Source organism: Eptatretus burgeri, chromosome 2 (genome assembly GCF_056783735.1).
Source record: "Eptatretus burgeri isolate ZD-2024b chromosome 2, Ebu_testis_v1, whole genome shotgun sequence".
Taxonomy (NCBI): Eukaryota; Metazoa; Chordata; class Myxini; order Myxiniformes; family Myxinidae; genus Eptatretus; species Eptatretus burgeri.
In genome coordinates, this window is record NC_140962.1 from 17,101,080 (window position 1) to 17,128,635 (window position 27,556).

The 27,556-nt window shown below is 48.2% G+C and overlaps 1 protein-coding gene across 2 annotated transcripts in view; it reads left to right on the top strand.

Annotated features, from left to right (window-relative positions):
- Positions 1 to 16,716, top strand: part of LOC147031493 (enkurin-like) — a 32,903-nt gene extending 16,187 nt beyond the window's left edge. For both annotated transcript variants that reach the window (XM_085864107.1, XM_085864101.1), the window contains 3 exons: positions 5,985 to 6,211; positions 12,552 to 12,695; positions 12,829 to 16,716. In XM_085864107.1, the coding sequence (XP_085720233.1) occupies positions 5,985 to 6,211; positions 12,552 to 12,695; positions 12,829 to 13,002 (545 nt within the window). In that variant the 3' untranslated portion in view covers positions 13,003 to 16,716. The remainder of the gene's footprint in view (positions 1 to 5,984; positions 6,212 to 12,551; positions 12,696 to 12,828) is intronic.
- Positions 16,717 to 27,556: the final 10,840 nt, after the last annotated feature.

Genomic DNA, 27,556 nt, shown 5'->3' on the forward strand with positions numbered 1-27,556 from the left:
AACTTGTGATGCCACACAATGGTGCACGAAAAGTGTCATCAAAAATGATTTTCGGGGAAAGCTTTTTCGATTTTCTGAAGGGTGGAGAGGGGTCTAAAGTGGCTTTAGGTTCTTAAAACGTCAAAAGGGGTCCAAAGTGTTTTAGGGGTCTTAGGGTTCATAAAGGGATCTAAAGGGTCTCAGGGTTTTAAATGGGTTGAAATGTTTAAAGGGTACTTAGGGCGAAAGAGCAAAAGCAGTCCGAGGTATCTAAATGGTCTGAAATTGTCCAAAGTGTATTAAAAGGTCTATAGTTCTGAAAAGTGTTGAAAGAGTCGAAGACGGCCTATACGTATCAAAAGGGTCTCAATGGGTATAAAGGGTCTCAGGGGTGTAAAGGGTCTAATGGGGTCTTCAGGCCATACAAGGTGTAAAGAAATTACCTCATGTTAGTAAATAAATTAACTCTGTAGTGCAACATGGCAATAATGGGCCAAATGACGTCCTTATGATAGTTTAAACCGCCGATTTAGGTGCATCGTGGTTAAAAATTTGATCTTAGAAAGTTTCATTGTGAAATAACTTTTGGAGTTCAAAGCAGTAAGGTCACAAGCAAAAAAACATTTTGGTTTTATATCTACTGTTGAGATACATCCATCGATCCTTTGGGACCATACTCTGTGCAGTGCATTGGTGCTGCCGAAGCAGTCTCCTTGGCTATTGGATACAATACTGGACAGGTCACCACTCCAACACTGGATACCAGCAAGCTGGCACTCATTTTGCCAACCTTAGAAGGATGACAGGCAGAGTCAACCCCACCTAATATTAATTCAACTCAGGACCATAGGATCAAAAGCCCACCACCCTAACCATTAAGCCAACAGCAGGCATACGAGGTCCGTCTAAAAATAACAGGACTGAGCTTGATGTGTGCTTTACTAACACAACTTGAATGAACGAGTTGCGTCACAGTCTTTCGCAACATTCCAGCAATATATATATATATATATATATATATATATATATATATATATATATATATATATATATATATATATATATATATATATATATATATATATATATATATATATATATATATATATATATATATTGGGTCCTCCCGCGATCACGATTGGCGGAAGGCGATGGCGGTGGGCCAATAAACGGCTCGATTGGGAGTGACGAGGACGAAGGATAAAAAGGTTCTGTGCGGGGTCGAAAAGAAAGAGGAAGAAGATTACAACCAAAAGATCGTGTTTTTTTGGTGTGGTTCCCTGTGGCGGCAGAGAGCGTCCTTGTTGTTGTGCTGAATCGATCGTGTTCTTCATCGTGTCCTGGAGCCTTGCCGAGCCTCGTCCCTCACCTTGGTTGGCTCTGGGGTTCTGCTGACTCGGAGTACGGGGTCGAACAGCGGGCGGACCTGCCTCCCTCTCCTGCTCGCAACTTGGCACTAGAACTGGTTCCCTGGCGGCTGTGAGCGGACTTGGGCCAAGACCAGGAGGTCGACAGCACCACGGTTTCTCCTGCCCCCCTGACGAGAGCAAGGCCAGCTCGTCCGACGCCGATCCAGGGACAGTTGCGTCCACACCACGGTCCAGCCTGACCACCAGAAATGTGTGTGTGTGTGTGTGTGTGTGTGTGTGTGTGTGTGTGTGTGTGTGTGTGTGTGTGTGTGTGTGTGTGTGTGTATGTATGTGTGTGTGTGTGTGTGTGTGTGTGTGTGTGTGTGTGTGTGTGTGTGTGTGTGTGTGTGTGTGTGTGTGTGTGCTTGGTGCCTTAGAGGGATTGAGAACTGTATATTCATTGGAATTGTCTGTGTTTTTCCCCACGCCCGATCCCACACCATCCCGTCGAATCGCCCCGGATCCCTCTTCTTGCCGAGTCTTGTTATTTCTGGTAATAATAAAAACAAATAAACATCGTCAACTCAGTGAAAAGTGACTCGTGCCACCTTCCTCGTCCCGTTTGCGGTAGAGCGATTAGAACCGCCATGTTTGGGTTATAAACAAATAAACCGCCTCCATCGTTTCGGCTCATTCTACGTTGGCGGGACTGTTCAAGTCCCGTGGACGTCACAATAAATATATATATATATATGCACATATACATACATATATATATATATATATATATATATATATATATATATATATATATACATACATATACATAAACACATATTGTTGCGCGGCCAGGCGTCGGCCGACGAGCACGACCGCCAGATGGAGCTGCAGAGTCGGCTCGACCGATCGCCCGGAATTTAGGTCGTCACTCCAGAGAAGTCCGGAGCCGACGGGTCCGACGGACCGAAGATCGCCAACAGGTCACCTGCGTGGAATAGGGTGAATAGCCAAATTTCTTTATACCTAAGTATCCACGCGGGGAATCTACCGGGGAAATTCACCCTCGACGGAACTCGTACGAAAACGAGCCGCTTTGCGCGCTCGTTCCATGTGCGATTCCGAGCGGTTTAATCGCCAAGAACCGTCGGTCCAAATGTCCCCTTAGGGCCGTAACAGCTTTTACTAATTCTCAAACATGCAGCATGCTCAGCCAATGAAAGAAACACAAAACGAGGTGATACATTTAACAATCGGGGTATTTATTTATAATAGGCAGAGAGGGGAACCCAAAGAGCAGAGTTAAACTGACTAAAGCAAGGCAAATAATGTACAGCAAAAGCACTTATACAGTTTACTACTTAGAGGACGGGCCCACGGACACATACACACACACCCAAAAGAAGTGGTGGCTGACGCCTTTATTTCGGCTCTTTAGCTCAGAGGATAGTGGAGCTGAGGGCCAGGGTCTACCTTGTACCTGTCCGCCTCGTGCGGTCTTCAGGATGACTCGGTTCGGCGCCCGTCCTGGCCACCAAACCTCGACTCCGTTCACTCCGGAGATGGTAAACAACCCTTCCGGCTCCGGCGGCGGATGGTCTTTCAGGAGGAGGAGGAGGAGGAGGAGGAGGAGGAGGAAGAAGAAGAAGACGTTCCAGAGGGCAGTGGCAAGACCATTCCAGGCCTTCGGAGACGAGCGCTCCCGCAACACGAGCGCTCCAACACGATGAGCACTCCAGCAAGATCAGCGCTCCTTCCTTGCTTCTCACTGGCTGGCTTCTCTCTCGCTTGCCTCTTGCTGGCTCCTCTCTCCTTTCACTTCTCCTCACTGGCTGGCTGGCTGGCTGGCTCGCTGCTCACTGCTCACTCCTCCTCGGTGGCTCACTCGCTTTTCGCTGGTTCCTTTTCTTCCTTTTATGCGCTCCGGCGTGCTCAACCCTCCCCCTCCCCGGCGCGCGGGGAAAATCCCAGGGCGGGGGATTGTAGTTCGTTTCTGCCGCATCCTTCTAACGGTCATTCTTGTTTACGCTGCTAGAATCTCGGAGTGGGAGGGTCGTTGTTTTCTGCAGCATCCTTCTAACCGTCATTCTTGTTTACGCTGCAAGAATCTCGGGGCGGAAGGGTTATTGTTCTTCTCTGCAGAATCCCGATAAAACTCCTAACTATTAAAATAAATTGCAGCGCATTTACATTGATTCACCCACGAGACAAGGTAAGGAAGCTATCTATAAAACACATACTTACCGATATAACAGCTATAGGAACGTGAATGTTGTGTGCGATAGTTTTCCAAATCCGCAACAATATATACATATACATATACATATATACATATACAGTCATGCGCCACTTAACGACGGGGTTACGTTCTGAGAAACGCGTCGCTAAGCGACGTCGTCCTTGTGCGAACATCATTTTTTTTTTTTCGTTTTCGAACATTGTACTAACACAAAACTACACAACTAGGCTATATAGTGTAGCCTATTGCTCCTCGGATACAAACCTGTACAGCATGTACTGCACTGAATACTGTCGGCAATTGTAACACACATCCAAGAGAGACGGAAGACACGTTGGTTTTACCTTTGTGCTGTTCATGACGGCCATCGGTGTTGTTAGCAGGAGCTCACAATCTCCTCTCGCATCGATTATAGAAAGATGAATAAATAGCGTTTGGATTTTATAAATACATAATCATTGCATCGATGTTATAATTTATAAATGAAGAAACGAGCTCCTGTCAATTGTGATATATGTTTTCGGAACAGTGCGATTGTTTTAACAACATGAAAAGCTTCACCAAAAATAAATTTGTGTTTTAATTTCGACTGTAACAACAACGATTTATTCGCGGAATTTTTCAATTCAAAGGTAATTTACTTGCTAGAAGGTAAACGTGGAAACATTGCTTCAGTTTGAAAGCCGATTTCCTTGAATCCCGATTTAGCACGATCCTGTTTTTCGCGATGACATTTTATGGACCTCAATGATCGCATTATAACGGGGCCACACTGTCGTTTATTATCATTATGAAGTATTATGTACTGTACAGCGTACATAATTGTACGTGCTATTTTTATACGACTGGCAGCGCTACGTCGACATCACTCGGCGATAGGAATTTTTCAGCTACATTTTTTTTTTCAGAGCTGGCAGATCTGTCGTATATGCGATCCGTCGTTGCCCGGAACGTCGTTAAGCGGCGCATGACTGTATACATACTACAAGCCGGTAGGCGACATGGGTGGTCGCTACATAATTGCATACTAGTCATACAGTTTTTGACGGATCAGGCTGAAATTTTTTGACAAAGAGGTTGATTATAGTGTGCATAAAAGCGCGGAAGCTGATTTTTGATTTTCGAAAAAAAAATATATATAAATATTTTTCGGATTTTTTTCAAAAATTTCAGAGCCCCGTTGCTAGGCAACAGTGGTGCCCATAGCAACGGTGCTCAAAAGTATACAACTAGATCCTGGTATGAACCTACCAGTCAGTTTCATCAAAACCTATTTTCATCAAAATCGGTTGACTCCTCTGGCCTCCAGAGCTGTCCATTACATACATACAGACAGACGGAAAACCTGAGAATAACGGTCGTCAAGCGACCACTCAATAAGTCTGAATATATATATATATATATATATATATATATATATACACACACACACACACACACACACACACACACACACACACACACACACACACACACACACACACACACAGTGCTTGGACACTGCTCATGTTGCTCTCCTCAGCTGGAACCAGTGGATCATCACTGTTTTGAGGCTTACTCCAGTACAGCTCCTCACGGGCGACCCCAGAAGTGGAGCAGACCCGTTTCATCAGATTCCGCAACTTTATTCCTGGAACATCCACCACCAAGCGACATCGGCCTAAAACTCCTTCGACCGTTGAAGACCCACAAGACCCTTAATACCCCAAAGACCCCTAAAGATGCCTCAGACCCAAAAGTCCCTGAGGACTCAAAAGACCAAAAAGATCCCAAAAACAAAAAATACTCAGAGGATCCAAAAGACCTGAGAATCCAAAAAACCCCAAAGACCCAAAAGACCCAGGTGACTCAAAAGTCTCCAAGGATCCAAATGACCCAAAAGTCCCCAGAAACCAAAAGACCAAAACTCCCCAAAGACCCAGAGGACCAAAAATACCCCAATGACCCAAAATACCTCCCCTAAAAGCCTTTAGACCCCCGAAGACATGATACCATTTAGACCCCTTACATCCTTTAGACAGCTTAGACCATTGACCATTTTGACCACTTGGACATTTTTATATTGCAAATAAATTTAAAATAAATATGATATCACCAATATTACAAATAAATTTGTACAAAAAAAATGTTTGTATATCTGATTGGTGTAAATCACGACAACACAGCAAATCTATGACCTCAATCTCTGCAACAACATGTGGAGAGGCGAGCGCAGCGAGCTGATCCACTCCAGTGGTAGTCATAAAGGCAAGTACAGCATTACACTCACTTGAGCAAATTATCATTATTTCCCATGTATTAAAAAATCTGCGATGCATATCTGCTAGTAACAGTTAAATGTTATAAGTATTTACAAGATAGTTCCTGACAATAAATGGTGGAATTATTACATACTTACAGTTTTTGTTTTCCCACTTCAGAAAAGTCATTTGAATATCCAGATGGTCATCGATTACCACCAATACCTCAGCGGAAAAACTGTCCAGCAATACCCAAACATGATACCAAGAACTTTATCAAACAAAATGTCATGAGAGCTAGAAGTGCTAAGACCACGCAACTACCTCCGATTGCAGTGGACACAGTACGTGGCAACTGCCAGCTTCTTGAAAATTCTGGGCTTCTTCCAAAATTTCTCAAAAAGAAGGTGAGGGTTCATTCCTCACAAGGTAAATGCACAATCGAAAGTTCAACGTTAGTATAGTCGGGGAAAATTCCCAGGATCCGTGACAAAATTCTGTGTGCTCGGTTTGGCACTTGTTTTGATATCACATAAATTAGGAAACAGTGGACCATGGGCAACCTCGTGAAAATGGTGGGTGGAACACCTCCTCAGAGGCTCAAATCCAAAATGGTGGATTTTGGTCCCAGGTTCAATTTCCCTTCAATATTTGAATTTTCAATTATGGTCATGTTTTACCTTTTTGGAAAGGAAATTTAGTGCTGATTCACATTTTAATAGAAAACACGGTTTTCCTCATTTCTGGTCAAGGAATTCTTCTGGGTTTAATGTGGATGATTTATTGATGGCGTCTTCTCCTGACGTTGCACCTACACCTGCTAAGCAAAGGAAATAGATTGATCGCTACACTTTGCTATGCATCCTTAGTCACAAAGCATGCGATGAAGATAAGAGCAACTTTAATCTTGATGTGTGAGGAAAGCTGAAACAAAAGGTTTCCGAGTGGAAAGGTATGTACATATTTTACTTGTTTTATTGTACTATGAATCAGTAAAATCTCTTATTTTCTTAAGTTATCTCTTTTCAGGATTGGATACGTATGGTCAAGTGTTTGATCAAGTGAAAGGGGAAGATGGTCCTGAAGGGAACTTCTTCCAGAAATCGTGCGCAACATCCTTGCAAACCACACTGATATGAGAGCAAGCGCATAAAAGGCTGAAATCAAAACATGATGTGACTTCATCCTGATTAGCCCAAGATCCTGAGGCAGCAAACAGTCAAATCAGTTAGCAATGAGCCTGGTATGAGCTTCATGGTTAGGGTGGCGGCTTGGGATCCTAGGGTCCTGAGTTGAAGCCCCGTTGGCCGCTGAATTAAAATACACCAGGAGGTTGACTCAGCCTGTCATCCTTCCGAGGTCGGCAAAATGAGCACCAGTGTACTGGTAAGGGGGACACTGCATCAGCGGCATAGCCACGTCCCAACCAATGATGCAACCAGCAGCCACAGGCTGCACTCCATAGAGAGAGTGAGCAATGGGGAACTCACTTGGCCAGCTGGGCCTCTACAACAGAAAGAACTCTGTGTGTGGTGTATGTGTCCACCACAAGCTATGAAAAAAGCAGCAGACCCGTTTCATCAGGTTCAAGATGCACACAGTTCACTTTGAGGATGAAACAATGCGTGAAAGAATACTTGCCCTGATCGCTGCTTCTCCTGATCCATTCGCAACTGAGATCGACAACCACTTGAAATGTTGGAAGCAATTCATGTTCAAAATGTGAGACTTGCCGAGATCAAGCAGATCTTTCAGCATGTTGGAAAAGTGATTTTTGCACTCAATGAACCACAAACACTGCAAGGTCTCCTGGCTGACTACAAACTTATATTAGCCATCTTTGGAGTGCCTGTTGATGGGCAGAGAACGAGTCAAATCAAATCGATGCTGATAAATGAATTTCAAGACAAGGTCGGATTTCATGATCAATATCATAAAAAACAGAACACTCTCATGTATGATACAAGTAAAGGAGTGTTGTGTATAAGCAATGACAGCCCACATGAAGGATCTTTCGCTCATCTGCTTTTAATCAAGTCTCATGCTCCACACTCGACAGCCCTCTGACGTCACTCTCAGGTCCGTCTCGTCAGTAACGGCTCATCATGCATTCATTAATTTTCATGCAACTCCCAACACCACATATTTCTTTTTTCCTGAAAATACCAACTAATCATGAAAAAAAGAAAATAACATAGAAAGCATGTAATTGTCATGCATTCATCAACAGGCATGCAACTCCCAATACCACATAATCCTTTTTTCGTGAAAATAACAATTATTGATGAAATCCCCCCCCCCCAAAAAAAAAAAAAAGAGTAAGCATATCACATGACAAAGTCCTTGGTCCATTCAGGGGCTCAACGATATCTCGTCCCACGATGAACACCTGGGATAAAAACTTGTGGCAGCATTTGTTGGACAGAGCTATGTGGCCTATAGTCCTCAGAACCTGTCGTACTTCCAGCAGAAAGTCCATTTGAGGTCCCAATTGCAGGTGCTATATGAATTGCATTCCACGCTTTCCATCAGAGAGTCTGTAGGTAGCATGACCTCTCTGTTCACTGATCTTGAGGGGTTGGGTAAACTTGTTTTGTACTTTCTGGTGAAGTCAAGGTTTCTGAACTCGCACGAAAGAACCACATTGAAAGGTGGAAGATTTCGCTCACTGACGCTTGTCTGTGTATCGGTCGAACACGATTGAATTTGAACACGAACACTTCACGATTGAATACTGTAGTCAGGAACTTGATAACTGTAGCAGATGTTACTTGGGACATAAAGGCTAGTTCTGGCCATTTGCTGAAATAATCAATTAGAGTCAAGGTATAGCGACAGTCCATTTGGCCGTTATCAAGTGGTCCCACTATATCGATGGCAAGGTTTTCCCAAACAGCATTAGGAAGCGGAACTGGTTGCAAAGGTGGAACCCGAATGACAGCTGTTTTATCATGCATTTGGCAAGTAATGCATGACTTGATGGCAACTTCCACTTGGGAGTCCATCCCTGGCCACCATTGGAGGTCACGCAGTCTTTGTTTACTCCTTACAATTCCTTGATTCGTATCATGGGCAAGCTGGATTAACTTGGGTTGAAGTTCTGTCGGCACAATCACATGGTGAGTGCCCCGAATCAAGTAATCCTCTTGTACAGCCAGTTCATTCCGAATGCGAAAGTAGGGAAGTACATTTGGGTCAATGCCCTTCGCAGTGCAAGGCCATCCTCTGGAGACATATCCTCACACCTTCTGTAGAATAGGGCATCTATTGCAAGTTTCCTTGAATTGTTCCACAGGTACAGCAGCACAGTCACCGGACACTGAAGCCACCATTTCTACATCCGGTTCATGGTAAGGCTCTGTCATGGGGAGTGGTAACCATGATAAACAGTCTGCAGTCACATTTTTATGGCCAGGTTTGTACACAATTTCATAGTTAACGACAGTAAACGGGAAAACCAAGGTGCAATTCTCATTCCAGCTTGACCAAGACCTTTCAAAGACAGTAGTGTGGTCAGTGGAGTGTGTTCAGTATGCAGGATAAATTTCCGACCCCACAGGTAAGCACGCCATTTCTCAATTGCCCAGACGCAGGTGAGTGCTTCCTTCCTTTCTGTAGAGTACTTGCGTTCGCATTCTGTGATCATTCGTGAGGCAAATTCTCCTTTTTCCTCTGTGGAGTCCTCATGAAATTGAGTGAGCACTGCTCCAAGTCCATAATCAGATGTGTCTGTGGTCACAATGGTGGTCAGAGTAGGGCCAAACAAAGCAAGTGCAGGGCTGTTAGCAATAAATTTTTTCACCCTTTCAAATTGAGCGTACACAGCCAGGAGAAGTCAGCATTCTTGCGCAGTAAGGCACGGAGTGGCTCCATGACTGTTGCATAATTTGGAATGAATTTGGAGTACCAAGAAGTCAACCGCAGAAAGGAACGCAGAGCAGATGCATCCTTTGGGGGTGGTACTTGTGTTACTGCCACCACATGTTTGGTGTTTGGGCTCATGCCCTTTTCTGAGATCACGTGACCCAGAAAAGATAGTTCAGCCTTCCTGAAATGACATTTGTCATGATGCAGTTTTAAGCCTGCTTGATCAATACGATTCAAAACAGCTTGAAGACGTTCCTCATGTTTCTCAGGAGACGAAGTATACACAATTATGTCATCTCAGTAACACTGAACGCCCTCCTGGTCAGCTAAGATCTGTGACATCATTCACAGGAATGCACTGGGAGCAGAAGCAAGACCATAAAGAACACAGCAAAACCGGAAAAGTCCCTCGTGTGTTAGGAAAGCCGTAAGGTCTCTGCTTTCCTCATGCAAGGCCACTTGATGATATGCACTCTGAAGATCAAGTGTAGAGAACATTTTCGCTCCCAGAAGTTCTGCGAATACTTTCTCAATATGTGGCAGTGGATGACTGTTTATTATGTTCGCCTTATTTGGTTCACGAAGATCCATGCACAGTCGTATACCTCCCATTTTCTTATGTGTAACGACAATAGGTGAAACCCATTCGGAAGAGTCAATTCTCTCAATGATACTTGCTTCTTCAAGTGTTTTCACTTCTTGTGAGACAGCATCACGGACAGCAAAAGGTAAACGGCAAAGCTTCTGCTGGATTGGCACCACATTGGGCCTTATCTTCACTCTGTGTACAAATCCTTTTGCATAGCCGAGAGTTCCAGTGACGTTAGGATTTGATGTCTGCCAAACCGATGTTTGATGCACAGAGGGACACTGATGCAGGAGTAACACATCCATTAACAATATTCAGTCCGAGAGCAGTGAAGAGGTCCATCCCGAATATAGGTGTTCCAGAAGGCACAATGAAGAAATCAGCAGGCACAGAAACATGGTTGTATCGAACCTGTACTTGAAGACAACCAACGACAGAGATTGGGATTTTTTAGGTAAGTCACCAAGTATAATTTTGGTTCAGTAAGAAGTGCATTCTTGAAATACTCCAGGTAGATAGACTCTGGAAGTTTGGAGATGATTGAACCTGTGTCCACCAGCAATTTAGCTGAGCATGCCTGTCCATCAGATGTGCAAAGACCAACATCACAAAATAGGTTCCCTCTAATTTGTTCAGAGGCTTGCGTGTTTATGCTTAAAACAGTCACATCTGGCACAGTCACTCCCCACACTTGGTATTTGTGGTCTTCACTGCGACATACTTTCGCAAAATGTCCACTGTTGCCACACTGCCTGCAATTTACATCTTTTGCAGGGCACCTGGGAGTAATTGGCTAAGTGTATTGCAGATCCACGACAACAATTACTCTCTTGGAGTACTTGTCGAGCTTGTGAAAATTTTGGGTTTTGTAGGTTCATTTGATGCGTTCCTGTGGATAGGGTCACGTCTGTATTGCCCCACACTGGTACGTGCTGGTATTGTATCTACATCCTGAAAGGACGCCGATGTGCCGCATGTAATCGCTTTTGCTTCCACTATGGCTGATTCGATTTGTCCTGCCTTTACGAGGGCTTTCTGCAGTGTAAGCTCCAGTTCCAAAAGCATCCATTCATGTATACGAGCTGTTAGGGTTTTTTTCCACGAGCTGATCTTGTATCATTTCATCAGAGAGGTCACGAAACTCACAATTTATCGCAATCTCTCGTAAAGCAGCAACGAACTGAGCAGTCAATTCAACTGGCCTCTGTGCTCGTTGATGAAACGTATATTGTTGGAAAACAACGTTCACCTTTGGCATGAAAAAGTCTTTTAATGCACCGAAAGCAGCAGAGTACGTGTCCCTATCAACTCGGAGGGTGTAGAATGTACGCTGCCCTTCAGTTCCTAGGCAGTGTATAAGCAATGCGCGCTTCCCAGCATCAGAAAGTGCATTGTCATTTACCGCCAACATGAAGTTCTCGAACTTGCGCATCCATGAGGTAAAAGGTATTAAAGGCTCACCCGGACTTGGTAAGAATGCAGCAAGTGGTGCAAGAGCAAGGTTAGCCATCCTCACCACCAATATGTTGTGTACAAGCAAAGAGCCCATACGAAGGATCTTTCGCTCATCTGCTTTTGATCACGTCTTGTGCTCCACACTCAACAGCCCACTGATATCACTGTCAGTTCCGCCTCGTCAGTTCCGGCTCATCATGCATTCATTAATTTTCATGCAACTCCAGATACCACAAGGAAGTAGTTTCATTGAGACTGCAGTTATTGCACTGCCAGTCAAGGTGTCACTCTTAAAATCATCATTGTTCAAGATAGCTGTCCCATGGGTGTCTTCTGTGATCTCTGGTGGACAGCACCCACATTTTATTTAATGAGAAACTCATGTTGCATGTAGGTGCAATGACAGGAGAAGACATCATCAATAAATCATCCACATCAATCCCAGAAGAGTTCCTTGACCAGAAATGAGGTGAACTGTGTTTTGTATTGAAATGTGAATCAGCACTAAATTTCCTTTCCAAAAAGGTATAACATGACCATTTCTGAAAAATCAACTATTGATGGGAAAGTGGACCTGGGACCAAAATCCACCATTTCGTATTTGAGCCTCTGAGGAGGTGTTCCACCAATTTTCATGAGGTTGCCCATGTCCCACTTTGTTTTACTATTTTATGTGATATCAAAACAAGTGTCAAACTAAGCTCCCCCAGAATCTTGTCATGGATCCTGGGAATTTTCCCCTACTATTAGAGGAAATAAAATATCACAGTGATTATCTGAATATGGCGATCGTAAGAATGTGGTCGATCTTGAGAACATGCATGAAATGCCTGCAGGAATATGGAAAAGTTCCCTCATACATTCTGCAGAAGAAGGCACAGATCACAAGAGAAGAAGAGGCTAACCGCCTGATGGCCAAGGATCAGCCTCAGAAACACACAGAACGACTCTCAAGTGAGGATCGAGACCATATACTGCAGGTGAGTCAGATAAATGCAGCTCATTTTAAAGCATTCATTTTAATTAAATAATTCAGGTTCCCACTCACTCGTCCTATTAATATTTTACAAATATCCCTCACTCGTCCTACTCATTTGTGTTTCTTTTGGACAGGGTCTGAAGCAGAACCGAGACAAGCTTTACCAGCAATTCATACTCCTGCCATTGATTATTGAAACCATTTCCCAGAAGAACCGCAAGAGTACACTTGAGCAGGAACTTAGTCGTCTTGAGAAGGACATCATGTTAATTGAAACAAATCCAGTCATATATATCAAGAGAGACTGAATCGATCCGGCCTCCAGGAACCTGTGTGGACATTTTATTCATCCAATGGTCCAAAATGTTCCTCGAAATCTTACTCTTTTTTTTTTTTAAAATCACAAATTCAACTTATTTGGTTATGAAAATGGACATTACTCTGCTCTTCCTTGTCAAGCCATTTCAAGACCTTGTTTAGTTGGAAAATTATCAGCCTAACCAAATTACCGAAGAAGACCGTTTTTACTGCTTAAATAATATGGACGTGTTGCTGCTGAGTTCAGTGTGAGATGCAAATTTGTATAAATCTTTACAACATTCACTTGGGTCTTTGTGATAGTAATAGAGAACAGTGATTGAATTTGTGCTGGTAATGAGAGGTTTACTGTTGGGATTAAACAGCTTTATGGAGGAATCATACTAAAATGTGCAATTTGGTGTCTGTCTGACTGTCTGACTTATCCAATCTCAACCAAACTTGACAGGAGGACTCAGGGTCACACGATGGAGGTTATAGCGACTTAATTTGCCCCCCTCCCCAAGGGGTTTTCCTGCCTTTGGCAAAATTTGTGTGAAGGTGTATATCCATCTTAAGATAGCTACTGTAATTGTGTCATTTTTCCAAGGCTTTAAAAGCGGATTTTCTCAATCCGATTCCATATTTGATGATCGGAATTCATGGCCTAAATAATTATGTCAAAATCTAGAGTGAAATCGATTTTTTTTTTTAAGAAAAAGCGATTTCTTTTTTCTCACCCAATATCGCTAACCCAATATAATTAAATATCAATAATCTGCTCCATGGAACGTGAGGTACAATGGCTCCAAACAGAAGTGGTATATTCACAATCTCCATGACTTCCCTACAAGTTTTCTCTACAGTGAGAAATAGACCAAAAGTGATGATTAAAAGTATCATTAAAGGTTGTAGCTCTTTAGGGTCACAGGCATTCTGAGGCATACAGCTTGTGTACCCCCCCCCCCCCCCCCCGGCTTCAAGCCTTCCGGCCCAGTGAAATTGGAATCTATCCAAGCGATATAAACACGGTGTATTATATATGCACAAAAGCAATAATCATGTTTTGGCTTCATTACATAACCCGAGTTGTTTTTTTTTCAAGGTATCGAGCAATCAGGCCAGCATTCTGTGTCTCAACACTACCCAGAATTTATTTATTTATTATTATTTCATAAGCGAACGAGGCTATGTTTATACATTGCCCGTGTTTTTTTGAAATTTACTTAGGGGCGAAATTGAGGCTGTGCTTATGAACTGTATGTTTGTGCATTTCACATTCATTTCAAAGAAATCCCACCTAACGTTTTGACCTGTTCATGTTTAGTATCCCATTTTGACCCGTTCCCATTTCCCATTCCTGGATTGCAAATATTTGATCGGACATAATCCATAATTTTGTGTGTATTGTAATCCTCTGTGTTGTGTTGAGTTTTGTGCACCTATCATTTTGAAGTGCTTTCCCTCTAATCGTACAAATATAAAGGCAATCTCTATTTGTATGTATGTACGTCTGATCATGATAGAATATAAAATGGCTGGGCCAACTTCCACCAAATTTCGCATTCATGCTTTGGGTAATGAGAGCCAGGTCATGAGCACAAAATAATCCCCCTTCACCCCTCTCCCTCCTCCCAGCGAGAATGGGGAGACAACATGCGATTTTTCACCTGTACATGCGTAGAATCTTACAAGTGGTTTAACCATTGATCCCTACCGGATATAGTGGGTATTGACACCTGTTTTTGTTCCTGGTGGGAACGGGTGTTACTTTTACAAAAAAGAGATGCATCTGTCCATCAAGTGAAGAAGCAGGACCTCGAAAAGTGACGAGGTATTGACACTGTTACAGATCAATAATATTGTTGTGGTTGACGAAATTCACAAACTAAGATAAGTTAAGGTAAGATGTACGGTAAATATGAGTGCGCCCCCGGCATGTCTGTCCTAGCGCCGGCAATTTTATTTAAGTCGTCCGTGTGAGTGAGTTTGTTTAGGTAGTTACTCAGCCCTCAGGTTATTTATTTTGGGGACATGAATACCATGAATGTCGCACTCAGGGATCCGTAGGTAAAATGTACTAGGGGAAAACTACACATGATGGCACACGAAAATTTGACGACTCGGGACGAGTCTGTAAAAAGGGGAGGGGGTAGTGTTGTAGTTGACGAAATTCACAAACCACCATTCAGGTCCCTTAGGTGAGATATCTCTGTAAGTATATGTGTAGTTAGGCCCAAACCTATTGTCTAGAGGGAATAAATGTCATTCATGCGGGCTGCGACTCTTCAGGAGAGCCGTTTTTCTTTTACTATCTTTATTTTGGACCAGCCGCCATTACTACCACCACCAACCACGTCTCAACAGCCATCACAACAACAACCACCAACCACAACGCCACTTCACAACAACAACCACCAACCACAACGCCGCTTCACAACAACAACCACCAACCACAACGCCGCTTCACAACAACAACCACCAACCACAACGCCGCCTCACAACAACAGCCACGACCTTTACCGTCACAACTCGCCACCATCGCATCACCGTCATTCCCACGCCACTTGTGGGCACCGATACTGGACTCGTGCAGGGCGCGCACCGAACAGCGTGTTCAGAAACATCACAGACTTTCCGAGGAAAACGGATCAAAAACGACTCACGCCCACTTCTGTTCCGTCCTATCGGCGAGCTGGGGCGATTTGGCCCCGCCTCCAGGGCGTTGGAGTGCGGTCGCTATATGCAAATTCATGGATCAAAAAGCATTCACGCCCACTTTTCCTCGGTCCAATGGGGAGCCAGTTAGAGAGGTGAAGGGTCGGAGGCAGAGGGTCAAAGGTGAAGGAGCGAAGCCACGGGGCTTATATAAACGGCTGCGTTCGTCAGTAAAGTTAAGTTGAGAGTGGTGCGTTGGAACGAGTTGTCGGTGGAGCTGGGAAGAAGAGTCAGAGTTGGGAGGGGAGAAGTCAAGAGTGAAGAGTTGGGACGAGCCAAGAGAGGAGAAGGAGAGGGAGATTAGACGGAGCTGTGGAGAGGTGGCGGCGGCGAAGGCGGACGAGGGGGTGCTCGCGTCGGTGCCGGGAGCTGCAGAGGGAGAGGCCAGCAACGCGACCGAGGTCGAGGAGGAGACGCTCGTCGCGGGACCCGAGACAGGGTGATATCCGCCATCCCCCGAGCATCAACAACCCCCTCCTGTTTCCCCCCGCGCTGAGATAGTGCGACAAGGGGGCCCCTTTCCCACCCCCTACCAGACACTGTCCGCGAGGCCCGCGGAGTTGAGGCGCCACCGCCACTTTGCGTCTCATCATCAGACGGTAGGCCCGACACGGTCTCGGCCCCAGGCCCGCCTCATCCTGGAGGGTGGTTCTTTTCTTTTGCTTTGGGTATACGTGTTGTCGGCGCCGTCTGTGAAGTAAAATTGTATAAGTGTTGCCGTGTGCTCAGTAGTCGGATAGCTCTGCATTGTGTTTCTCTTTTATATTTGCTTTTTGTGTAATATTGTGTTTCTTCTCCTTTTACATGTGCTTTTGGTGTAATTGAATATGTGTGCTTCCCGTTCATCGTGAAATAAATGTGAGTTATGTTGAACTGTTTTCCCGCTTCGCTTCGTCTTTTCTTTCATTGAATCTCCATCTTGCTTCACGTAAAGGGTTGGTCGTGGGCTAAAACGCCCGATAATTAATCGAACCGTCGAGGCCGACGAATAACACCGCTCGGTTATCCCGATAGTACGGAACGGGTCGCTTAAAGTGGCCCGTGTCCGAAGTCGACCTGCGGCGAGGTGCGATCGCCCGGTCTACCCTCCGTGTGGGTACTTAGGTAGGTCGAATTTGGCGAGCAACCCTATCCCACGCGGGGGCCGATTGGCACGATCGTGGTGAGACCGAAAGGTCCATCCGTGACTAGTTCCCGGCGTTAGTCCGAGAGGGTCACGACTGGATTGTCCGTCCGGTGGGCGACGTGCCGCGATTCGAGTTACGTGGCCGTCCGCACGCCGGCGGGCGCGAATCCGTAACACTGGTGTCAGGTCGTGCGATACAAACTCATCGCCCTCCTCGCGGCACTGGTATCGGAGAATGGGAAAACGGGCTCTCCTGTCTACGGATAAATTCACGGGAATCGGTCCAGGGGTGAGAGGAGCGACCCCCGATTCCCTCCAAATTACGAGCGAGCTAAATTAACCCTTTAAGAGAAGCAAGATGGCGTCTCAAGGTGAGCGGGAGCCGGGGGTATTAGAAATGGATGTAGAATGTGTAGAATCCATGGCTCAGGATGAAATCCCCGTGCAGGAAATGTTGGTTGTACAGGAAAACGAACTCGCCCAACTGAACCCAGAGCCCGAAATGGGTGCGGCAGCGGCCGCGGTGTATGACACCTCCCCTCCCCCTCTCCACCAAAACCCTTCCCCAACCCCTGCCGAAACGGCTCACCCAAGCGCACCCGACATGGCCCAGCTATTCACCATGCTGGCACAAATGAATGCGGCAATGACAGCGAAGATGAGTGCGAACATGAACAAGCAAATGGACGAAGTGAAAACGAGGATGGATGCGAATACACAACAAATAAATGCGGATATGAAAAACGAAATGAAAGGCATGAACGAAAAGATGGATACAAATACAAATGAAATGAAAAACGAAATGAAAGGAATGAACAAGCAAATGAAGGAAGAAACGAAAAAGCTCCGGGGTGAGACGCAGAACATGGGCCGATGCCTGCAGGCGGGCATGAAGGCCGTTAGCAGGGAGCTTAAAATGGCGACTCCACGTGTCGGAGCGAACGAACTGGGAGGGGGTGCGACGGTGACCGAAAGGGAAAAATTAAATGGGGAGACCAAAACGTGTGAGACGAGACACGAGGTGACGACAAAGGAAATAAAAATAGTGGAGACAAGGGAGGTAAAGGGTGAAGAGTTGGCAGAGACACGGGAGATGGGAACGATAGAGGGAAGACTGCACGATGAAGACGGGGTAAGTGACGCACACACAGACACGGAGGTAGTGGAGGACAATGGGGGTGAGCTGGCGGACTGGATAGAGACCCAGTGCGAGCAGCTGGATGGCCTCCTCCAGGAATGAGGGGAGGGAGTATTCCCCCTTGAGGCGAGTCACGACCAGGTGAGTTCGGTCGTGCTTTGCGAGGTTGAGGGGAGGAGTGCTGCGAACGGGTGCACGGAGAGCTTGGGGGGTATAGAGGCCCCGGAGACCCTTGTGGGGACACGAATCCCCAGTGTGGTTGTCCCTGTGTGTGTGGTGCAAGGTGTGAGTGCGTCCCCGTGTGTGGAAGCGACCCCGTGTGTAGGTGGTGTGGTGGCGATGGTGCCGGAGTGCGTGCTTCCCAGCACGCCGTGTGTGGATGAGGCACCGTGTGTGGAGGAGGCCGTGTGTGTGGATGAAACGGCCAGTGTGGATGAGGCACCGCGGGTGAGTGCCCCCGCGTGTGTGAGTGAGGGACGGTGTGTGGATGAGGCACCGCGGATGAGTTCCCCCGCGTGTTTGAGTAGTATGGTTTGTGTGAGTAGTGAGGCACGAGTGAGTGGAAGGCCGCGAGTGAGTGGAGCACCACGTGTGAGTGGTATGGTTTATGCAAGGGAGACCGTGTGTGTGAGAGAGCGGTATGTGAGGGAGATGTCGGTCGGCATGTGTGAACATGCAGCCGCGTCTCCCGGGGTGAATGTAATGGTGTGGAGTGTGAGCGTCGTAACACGCGGGAGTGCGTGTGTTGAATGGCGACGACGACGGCGACAGAAGAAAGAAAGCCGGGTAGCGGCTGTAGTTGTTTCGGGGACCGTGCCGGGTTCACCCAGCAGTGAGCACGAGGTCCGTGCTGTGCAACGCACGAGGCCCCCACGTGCTCGCTTGCGAGAGTAAAGTCCCGGTCCGGAAACGCACGCGGTGGATTTGCCGATCCCGCGGACAGACAAAGTTGAGGCAGGATTATGGATTTGGACCGGACGGGTTCTCCACGCGATCGTTTGTGTTAAGCTCCAACGGGAAAAGCACATGTCTTCGCGTGGGGAACCTCTCGAGACGTGGGGCTTGTTTTTTTTTATGCGCACGGTGACGCCATGGCTGCACGTGGGGTTGGAATCCGGCAGGAGGGGTATCCCTGCCGGATGGTACCGTCCAAGGAGGGACGAGGTACACGTGCAGCTGCATGACATCACGGGCAGGTGCAAAGTGCGCGAGCTGTGAGTTGCCGCGCTGGTGATGCGCATGTGAAAAAAGGAAAAAAACAAGCCTCACTTTCGGGTGCACAGGATTCCTGGGCAAGGGGTGGAAGACCCCCTTGACCAGGGCACAGGATGGAAACTAGTTTGGGGGAAGGGTTAGCTTAGTTCGACCGACTTCATGGGGCAGGGGTAAGTCCTCATGGAGTCCGTGGAATGGATTAGTTAGAGGGATGATAGCGAGATTTAGGTTGGGTAAATAATTTTTGGATTATTTGGAGACAGTGACAGACTTGTGGATGTGTAGCGGGGACGTAGTTTAGCGACATAGTGTTAAAAGGAACGTGCTGTAGTTTAAGGGACGACGTGGGAGCACGAGTTAGTTAGGGGATGCAGATAGAAGGATGGCAGAGTTCAGCGGTGTGTGTGTTGAAGAGTTGTGAGGTGAGTACATGATGAGTGAGTGAGGCCAGCGGGTCTGTGTGAATGGAGCGAATGGGGAATGCATGGTGCGATGAGTGATTGGGGGGAGGAGTGACTCCCGCCCAAGGGACCCCGGGGTCAGTGTAGAGTGAGTTAGGGGGTTAGTTAAATTGAAAAATGGAGGTCGTTTTGTTGTTGGTGTGAATGTAGGCTCGAAACCCATTTGGAGGGGTGCAGGAGCCCTGTTGACAGGCTGGGAGCGTGGCTGCGAAAGGTGAGTATCGCTGAGTGGGTACCCCGGGCACCAGGCTAGTCGGCCGTGGTAGGCCAAGGGCCCATGGGGGGCCGGGATAGCGTAGTGGGCACGGGTGCGCCTGCTTGGTGCGGGGGCCCGGGGGCGCCATTAGCCGCGTGGGCAGTGTTGGGGGCACGGGTGACCCTCGGAAAGGGCCCCGGGAAGCCAGCCTGCCCCGTGTGCGTTTCAGGGGAGGTGCCATGGGGGGCACTCCCCGGTGTTAGGGAGCTGGTAGGCTCGGAGGCAGTGTAGTGCCCGGGGTGCCATAGCGGGAGATTCGGCAGAGGGTCGTGCCTGCCAAAGGGAGCCACGTGTCCCAGCCAGGAGACCGTGTGAGGGCACGGAGAGAAAATTGGGGGGCGAGGCCCGAAATTGTGAGGACACCAACACAGGCGACGGGAATCTGGGTTGTTAGAACCAATAGTTTAAGCGAGAGGCGCTTGTTGAAAGCCCCGGGGTAGTTTAACAGTTAAATGGTTAGGGTAGATTAGGAGATGTACCCCTCCGCACCATCCATCCCCTCGCTGTCGTTGTGGGCCGCTGGACCCACTTTGGTTATAGATCGCCGAACTCTGGGGAGGCCATTCTGAGGCTTCATTGGGCCTCGACACAGGACGCTAGCTCTCCCTTATTCCCCTCCGGGAAGGGAACGTAGGGGTTGGGAGTAGGCTAGGTGACAGGATAGGTTAGCCGAACAGAGACGATAAAGGGGGTTAGGGGACGATTTATAGTGGGGAAGTAAACATTAAAAAAAAAAAAGTTGGGGCTAAATTGGGGTTTGACAAATTAAGGGAGTGGATATGTACAGTGACAGGCAAAGGCGATAGGTGGGAGGGAGACAGGTAGGTAGGTCCGAGCCCGCCTTCCAAGTGGCCAGCACCACCGCACTCCCTCCACCAACCTCCACGGAACGGCAAAGGCTGGCCAACTTCATCGGCAGCTGTTGTTTTGCTGCGAGGCCTGTGCCGGCTGGATCGTCTGCAGCTGCTGTGCTGCAAGGCCTGTGCCGGCCCACTTCATCTGCCGGCTGGCTGTTTTTCTTCAAGGCCTGTGCCGGCCAGTTCATCTGCCGGCTGTGTTTGCCTGCAGCGGCCTTCTTCTGCGGGCTGTGTTTGCCTGCTGCCTTTGCCATGCCATGCCCACTGCCCCTGTTCACCAGCCCCGTTCAATTTTTGCTTTGCCCCCCCCCCCCTGTTCATTTCCATGTGCGCCAGGATCCGCAAGGCAACAGTTTGCAAGCTGCAAGAACTGCCCTGTTGGCAGCTACAACACGGGCCTGCAGTGGCGGCCCGTGCACCGTGTTTGTGTTCATCCCTCCATTCGTTGTGTTCATTGCGTGTGCCACTTGAGCTGGCACGGAGACTACGTTTGTGCAGCCCATGCACCGTTGTGGTTCACTGCGTTCAGTTCAAACCACTCATCCATCCATTCGTTGTGTTCATTGCGTGTGCCACTTGAGCTGGCACGGAGACTACGTTTGTGCAGCCCATGCACCGTTGTGGTTCACTGCGTTCAGTTCAAAAGGGAAGGCCTTGGACTGCGTGTGAGCAGCCGGCCACGTTCCCTGTCACCTGCATTATTTGAGTCAGAGACTGCATGCGAGCAGCCTGGCTCCCTGCTAACTGCTTTCTTTTTGCAGAGTTCAGTGATCCTGGGCCATGGTTTAGTGTAAAATTTGTAAGTTAAGGTAAGATGTACGGTAAATATGAGTGCGCCCCCGGCATGTCTGTCCTAGCGCCGGCAATTTTATTTAAGTCGTCCGTGTGAGTGAGTTTGTTTTGGTAGTTACTCAGCCCTCAGGTTATTTATTTTGGGGACATGAATACCATGAATGTCGCACTCAGGGATCCGTAGGTAAAATGTACTAGGGGAAAACTACACATGATGGCACACGAAAATTTGACGACTCGGGACGAGTCTGTAAAAAGGGGAGGGGGTAGTGTTGTGGTTGATGAAATTCACAAACCACCATTCAGGTCCCTTAGGTGAGAAATCTCTGTAAGTATATGTGTAGTTAGGCCCAAACCCATTGTCTAGAGGGAATAAATGTCATTCATGCGGGCTGCGACTCTTCAGGATAGCCGTTTTTCTTTTACTATCTTTATTTTGGACCAGCCGCCATTACTACCACCACCAACCACGTCTCAACAGCCATCACAACAACAACCACCAACCACAACTCCGCTTCACAACAACAACCACCAACCACAACGCCGCTTCACAACAACAACCACCAACCACAACTCCGCTTCACAACAACAACCACCAACCACAACGCCGCTTCACAACAACAGCCACGACCTTTACCGTCACAACTCGCCACCATCGCATCACCGTCATTCCCACGCCACTTGTGGGCACCGATACTGGACTCGTGCAGGGCGCGCACCGAACAGCGTGTTCAGAAACATCACAGACTTTCCGAGGAAAACGGATCAAAAACGACTCACGCCCACTTCTGTTCCATCCTATCGGCGAGCTGGGGCGATTTGGCCCCGCCTCCAGGGCGTTGGAGTGCGGTCGCTATATGCAAATTCATGGATAAAAAATGCATTCACGCCCACTTTTCCTCGGTCCAATGGGGAGCCAGTTAGAGAGGTGAAGGGTCGGAGGCAGAGGGTCAAAGGTGAAGGAGCGAAGCCACGGGGCTTATATAAACGGCTGCGTTCGTCAGTAAAGTTAAGTTGAGAGTGGTGCGTTGGAACGAGTTGTCGGTGGAGCTGGGAAGAAGAGTCAGAGTTGGGAGGGGAGAAGTCAAGAGTGAAGAGTTGGGACGAGCCAAGAGAGGAGACGGAGAGGGCGATTAGACGGAGCTGTGGAGAGGTGGCGGCGGCGAAGGCGGACGAGGGGGTGCTCGCGTCGGTGCCGGGAGCTGCAGAGGGAGAGGCCAGCAACGCGACCGAGGTCGAGGAGGAGACGCTCGTCGCGGGACCCGAGACAGGGTGATATCCGCCATCCCCCGAGCATCAACAACCCCCCTCCTGTTTCCCCCCCGCGCTGAGATAGTGCGACAAGGGGGCCCCTTTCCCACCCCCTACCAGACACTGTCCGCGAGGCCCGCGGAGTTGAGGCGCCACCGCCACTTTGCGTCTCATCATCAGACGGTAGGCCCGACACGGTCTCGGCCCCAGGCCCGCCTCATCCTGGAGGGTGGTTCTTTTCTTTTGCTTTGGGTATACGTGTTGTCGGCGCCGTCTGTGAAGTAAAATTGTATAAGTGTTGCCGTGTGCTCGGTAGTCGGATAGCTCTGCATTGTGTTTCTCTTTTATATTTGCTTTTTGTGTAATATTGTGTTTCTTCTCCTTTTACATGTGCTTTTGGTGTAATTGAATATGTGTGCTTCCCGTTCATCGCGAAATAAATGTGAGTTATGTTGAACTGTTTTCCCGCTTCGCTTCGTCTTTTCTTTCATTGAATCTCCATCTTGCTTCACGTAAAGGGTTGGTCGTGGGCTAAAACGCCCGATAATTAATCGAACCGTCGAGGCCGACGAATAACACCGCTCGGTTATCCCGATAGTACGGAACGGGTCGCTTAAAGTGGCCCGTGTCCGAAGTCGACCTGCGGCGAGGTGCGATCGCCCGGTCTACCCTCCGTGTGGGTACTTAGGTAGGTCGAATTTGGCGAGCAACCCTATCCCACGCGGGGGCCGATTGGCACGATCGTGGTGAGACCGAAAGGTCCACCCGTGACTAGTTCCCGGCGTTAGTCCGAGAGGGTCACGACTGGATTGTCCGTCCGGTGGGCGACGTGCCGCGATTCGAGTTACGTGGCCGTCCGCACGCCGGCGGGCGCGAATCCGCAACAATATATACCACAGGATTGGAAATGTTGCTAAGGTATATGCTGTGGAAAAGGCAAGTTAAATTTAATACGAATTGTGGTTACTGTGTGAAAGGACACTCATGCAGACAGCTGCCTGCATCTGTGATACTCAGCAGGGTGCTGGAATGTCAGAATTACTTGGTACGATGCAGTGTTTGAATTAGTGTGTTCAAACTATACTCCCACATTCAAGAGAAACAGATTGGGAGAAAGAGTTATTATGGAGAGAGTCTTTGAAGGCATGCAGATCTGAACCATGGACAAGCTTCTACACAGGCAAGGAATGCAGACACTTTGTCGCCAGGTCTCCGAATGCCCTTGTGTAAGACACAATATAAGTAAGAGACAGAAAGGAGGAAAGGAGAGGACACACAATGTAACCAGAGAGAAGCTACAGTGGGGCGTGCGGCACGTTGAAGCTGTAGTTCATGTGACAGACTGGACTCAAACCAGCAATGAGAGTGCTGCGAGGGTTGCATGCTCACCATGATTGAGTGTGTTGCATGTGAACCACCACCCTGATTCGAATCAGTTGCATCTTTGCAGATGCTGGTCGATCTTATCTGCTGGCCGGTTAGGTTCTCAAGGAACCTACATATATCTTTATCCTGCTGGAGTCACAGAGCTGACATCCAGACGACTGAATCCTAGTGGGGTCACAGGAGCGACATCCAAGCAGACAAATCCTCTCTGGGCATATCGACAAAGCAGAGAGCAAGTTCATCCTTATCTTTTGGCACTGCTGGATGCCGTGTGGTCCTTAACGGCGAGTAGTGAACTGCGTTCATCTGCTTGCCTCAGTGGTATGAAGATTACCCTCTGGGGACTCGCAATGCAGCTTGCCAGTCAGACATTTTTGTGCACACTTGTGCACTCATCAGGACAACAGAGCCTGCTCTGAACGTGAACACGACCAACTTTGACACTAATACATATCCTAATGGTTTATTTTATTTAGATACATGAGATAAGTTGCCGACTTGAAAGTTGCGAGTTCATTCAAAACTGCATTGAAACTTGTGTGTGCAACTCTGTGGAGTTTTAAAAGCTTTGAACCTGACATGTATAACTGTGGGGAGTGTTTAAATCATTGTGATGGAATCGTATTAAATGGCATTGGTGTTTGAAAGGTAGACAGTAGGGAAAAATATATTTACTACTAAATATCCTTCCGTTTCATGTCATATGATGGTTTTACCTTTAAATCAAGAGACGAAACAATTGTGATCTGTTAAACTTTCTGTTATGTTCTCCTTCGGGTAATTGCGGAGCTCACTTCGATGCACAGAGGCAGGATATAATAATACTATCATATTGTTGTGGTTACCAAATTCGCAAACCACCATTCAGGTCCCTTAGGTGAGGTATCTCGGTAAGTGCATGTGTAGTTAGGCCCAAACCCGTTGTCTAGTGGGAATACATGTCATTTATGCGAGCTGCGACTCTTCAGGATAGCCGTTTTTCTTTTACTATCTTTAATTTGGACCAACCGCCATGATTACCACCACAATCACAACATCAACCACCAACCACAACGCCGCTTCACCACAACCGCCACGACCTTCCCGTCACACCTCGCAACCGTAGCATCGCCACCGTTCTTGCGCCGCCTGTGGGTGCCGGTGTTGGACTCGTGCAGGGCGCGCGCCGAACAGCGTGTACAAAATCACGGATTTTGTGCTTCAAAAACGGATCAAAAACGACACACGCCCACTTTTTGCCGTCCAATCGGTGAGCGAGGGGCGATTTGGCCCCGCCTCCAGGACGATCGATATATGCAAATTTATGGATCAAAAAGCCTTCACGCCCACTTTTTCTCGGGCCAATGGGGAGCGAGGTGAAAGGTCAAAGGGAGGGGGTCAAAGGCGAAGCTACGGGGGGATAAAAGGACCGTGTTCGTCAGTCAGAGAGGAGTCAGAGAGTCGAGAGGCGGAAGGAGAGTAGGAGAGTCCAGAGGCGGAGAGTAGGAGAGTAGGAGAGTCGGAAACAGAGAGTCAAGACTTCGCGGGCGGTGGAGCTGCTCGTCGTGTGCGTTGGAGTCGGAACGGAGGGGACGGAGCTGTGGAAAGGCGGCGACACCAGACGAGGGGGTGCTCGCGTCGTGCAGGAAGCTGCACCCGAGGGAGGCCGACAGCGCGACCTGGCCGAGGTGCAGACGCTCGTCGCGGGATAATAAAGATCCTCTATACCCCGAGCATCAGCAACCCCCTCCTGTTTCCCCCCGCGCTGAGATAGTGCGACCAAGGGGGCCCCTTTCCCACCCCCTACCAGACACTGTCCGCGAGGCCCGCGGAGTTGAGGCGCCATCGCCGCTCCGCGTCTCATCACCAGACGGGTAGGCGCGACCCGGTCTCGGCCTCAGGCCCGCCTCATCTTTGAGGGTCCTCTATTCTTTTCCTTGGTTTTGGGTATGTGTTGTCGGCGCCGTCTGTGAAGTAGAATTGTATAAGTGTTGCCGTGTGCTCGGTAGTCGGTATTAGCTCTGCATTGTGTTTTCGCTTTTATATTTGCTTTTTGTGTAAATTGCATTGTGTCTTTTCTGTGTGCATTTGGTGGAATTGTATTTGTGTGCTTCCCGTGTGCCGCGAATAAATGTGCTTTTGTGTTGAACTGTTTCCCGCTTCGCTTCGTCATTTCTCCCATTGAATCCTCATCTTGCTTCACGTAAAGGGTTGGTAGTGGGCTGAATACGCCCGATAATTAATCGAACCGTCGAGGTCGACGATAACACCGCTCGGTTATTCTGATAGTACGGAACGGGTCGCTTAAGTGGCCCGTGTCCGAAGTCGACCTGCGGCGAGGTGCGATCGCCCGGTCTACCCTCCGCGTGGGTACTTAGGTAGGTCGAATTTGGCGAGCAACCCTATCCCACGCGGGGGCTGATTGGCTCGATCGCGGTGAGACCGAAAGGTCCACCCGTGACTGGTTCCCGGCGTTAGTCCGAGAGGGTCACGACTGGATTGTCCGTCCGGTGGGCGACGTGCCGCGATTCGAGTTACGTGGCCGTCAGCACGCCGGCGGGCGCGAACACCGCAACAATATGTATTGTTATGGTTGTGGAAATTCGCATTACACCATAAAGAGTCCTCAGGTGAGATATACCGATAAGTTCATGTGTAGTTCACCCAAACCCGTTGTATTGAATGAATATATGTGATTTATCGGGCTGTGATTCTTTGAGTTAGCCGTTTTTCTGTTCTATCGTTATTTTGGACCGATCGAAGGCTTCAAACGAAGGCCCCGTGAAAGGCCTACAAAGGCGCGCGAGTTTTCCCGCCTTTTTTGCGGCGCCGGGGGCTGACGGGAGAGGCTGCGAGAGCTCGCTGGCGATTAGTGGATACGGGGTGTGAGGCGGCCGTGAGGAGAAAACGCCCCTTTTCGAGGAGCTTCTCGAAAGGGCTAGAGGAGAGGCGGAGCCAAAAAAGAGGCGGAACGAAAATGCGAAGAACAGTGAAGTTGAGTTTTAGGCCGAACGCGAAAGCGAGCGAGTGAGGAGAGCTCGGCGGGAAAAGGCCGAATGCGAGCGAGTGAGGAGAGCTCGGAGGGAAAAGGACGAACGTGAGCGAGTGAGGAGAGCTCGGCGGGAAAAGGGCGAACGCGAGCGAGTGAGGAGAGCTCGGAGGGAAAAGGACGAACGTGAGCGAGTGAGGAGAGCTCGGCGGGAAAAGGGCGAACGCGAGCGAGTGAGGAGAGCTCGGCGGGAAAAGGCCGAACGCGAGCGAGTGAGTGAGGAGAGCTCAGCGGAAAAGGCCGAACGCGAAAGAGAGCGAGTGAGGAGAGCAAATTCCCAACAGTATATTACTAGTGTATGAAATAATAATACGGTTATTACTCGTGTATAAAAGAG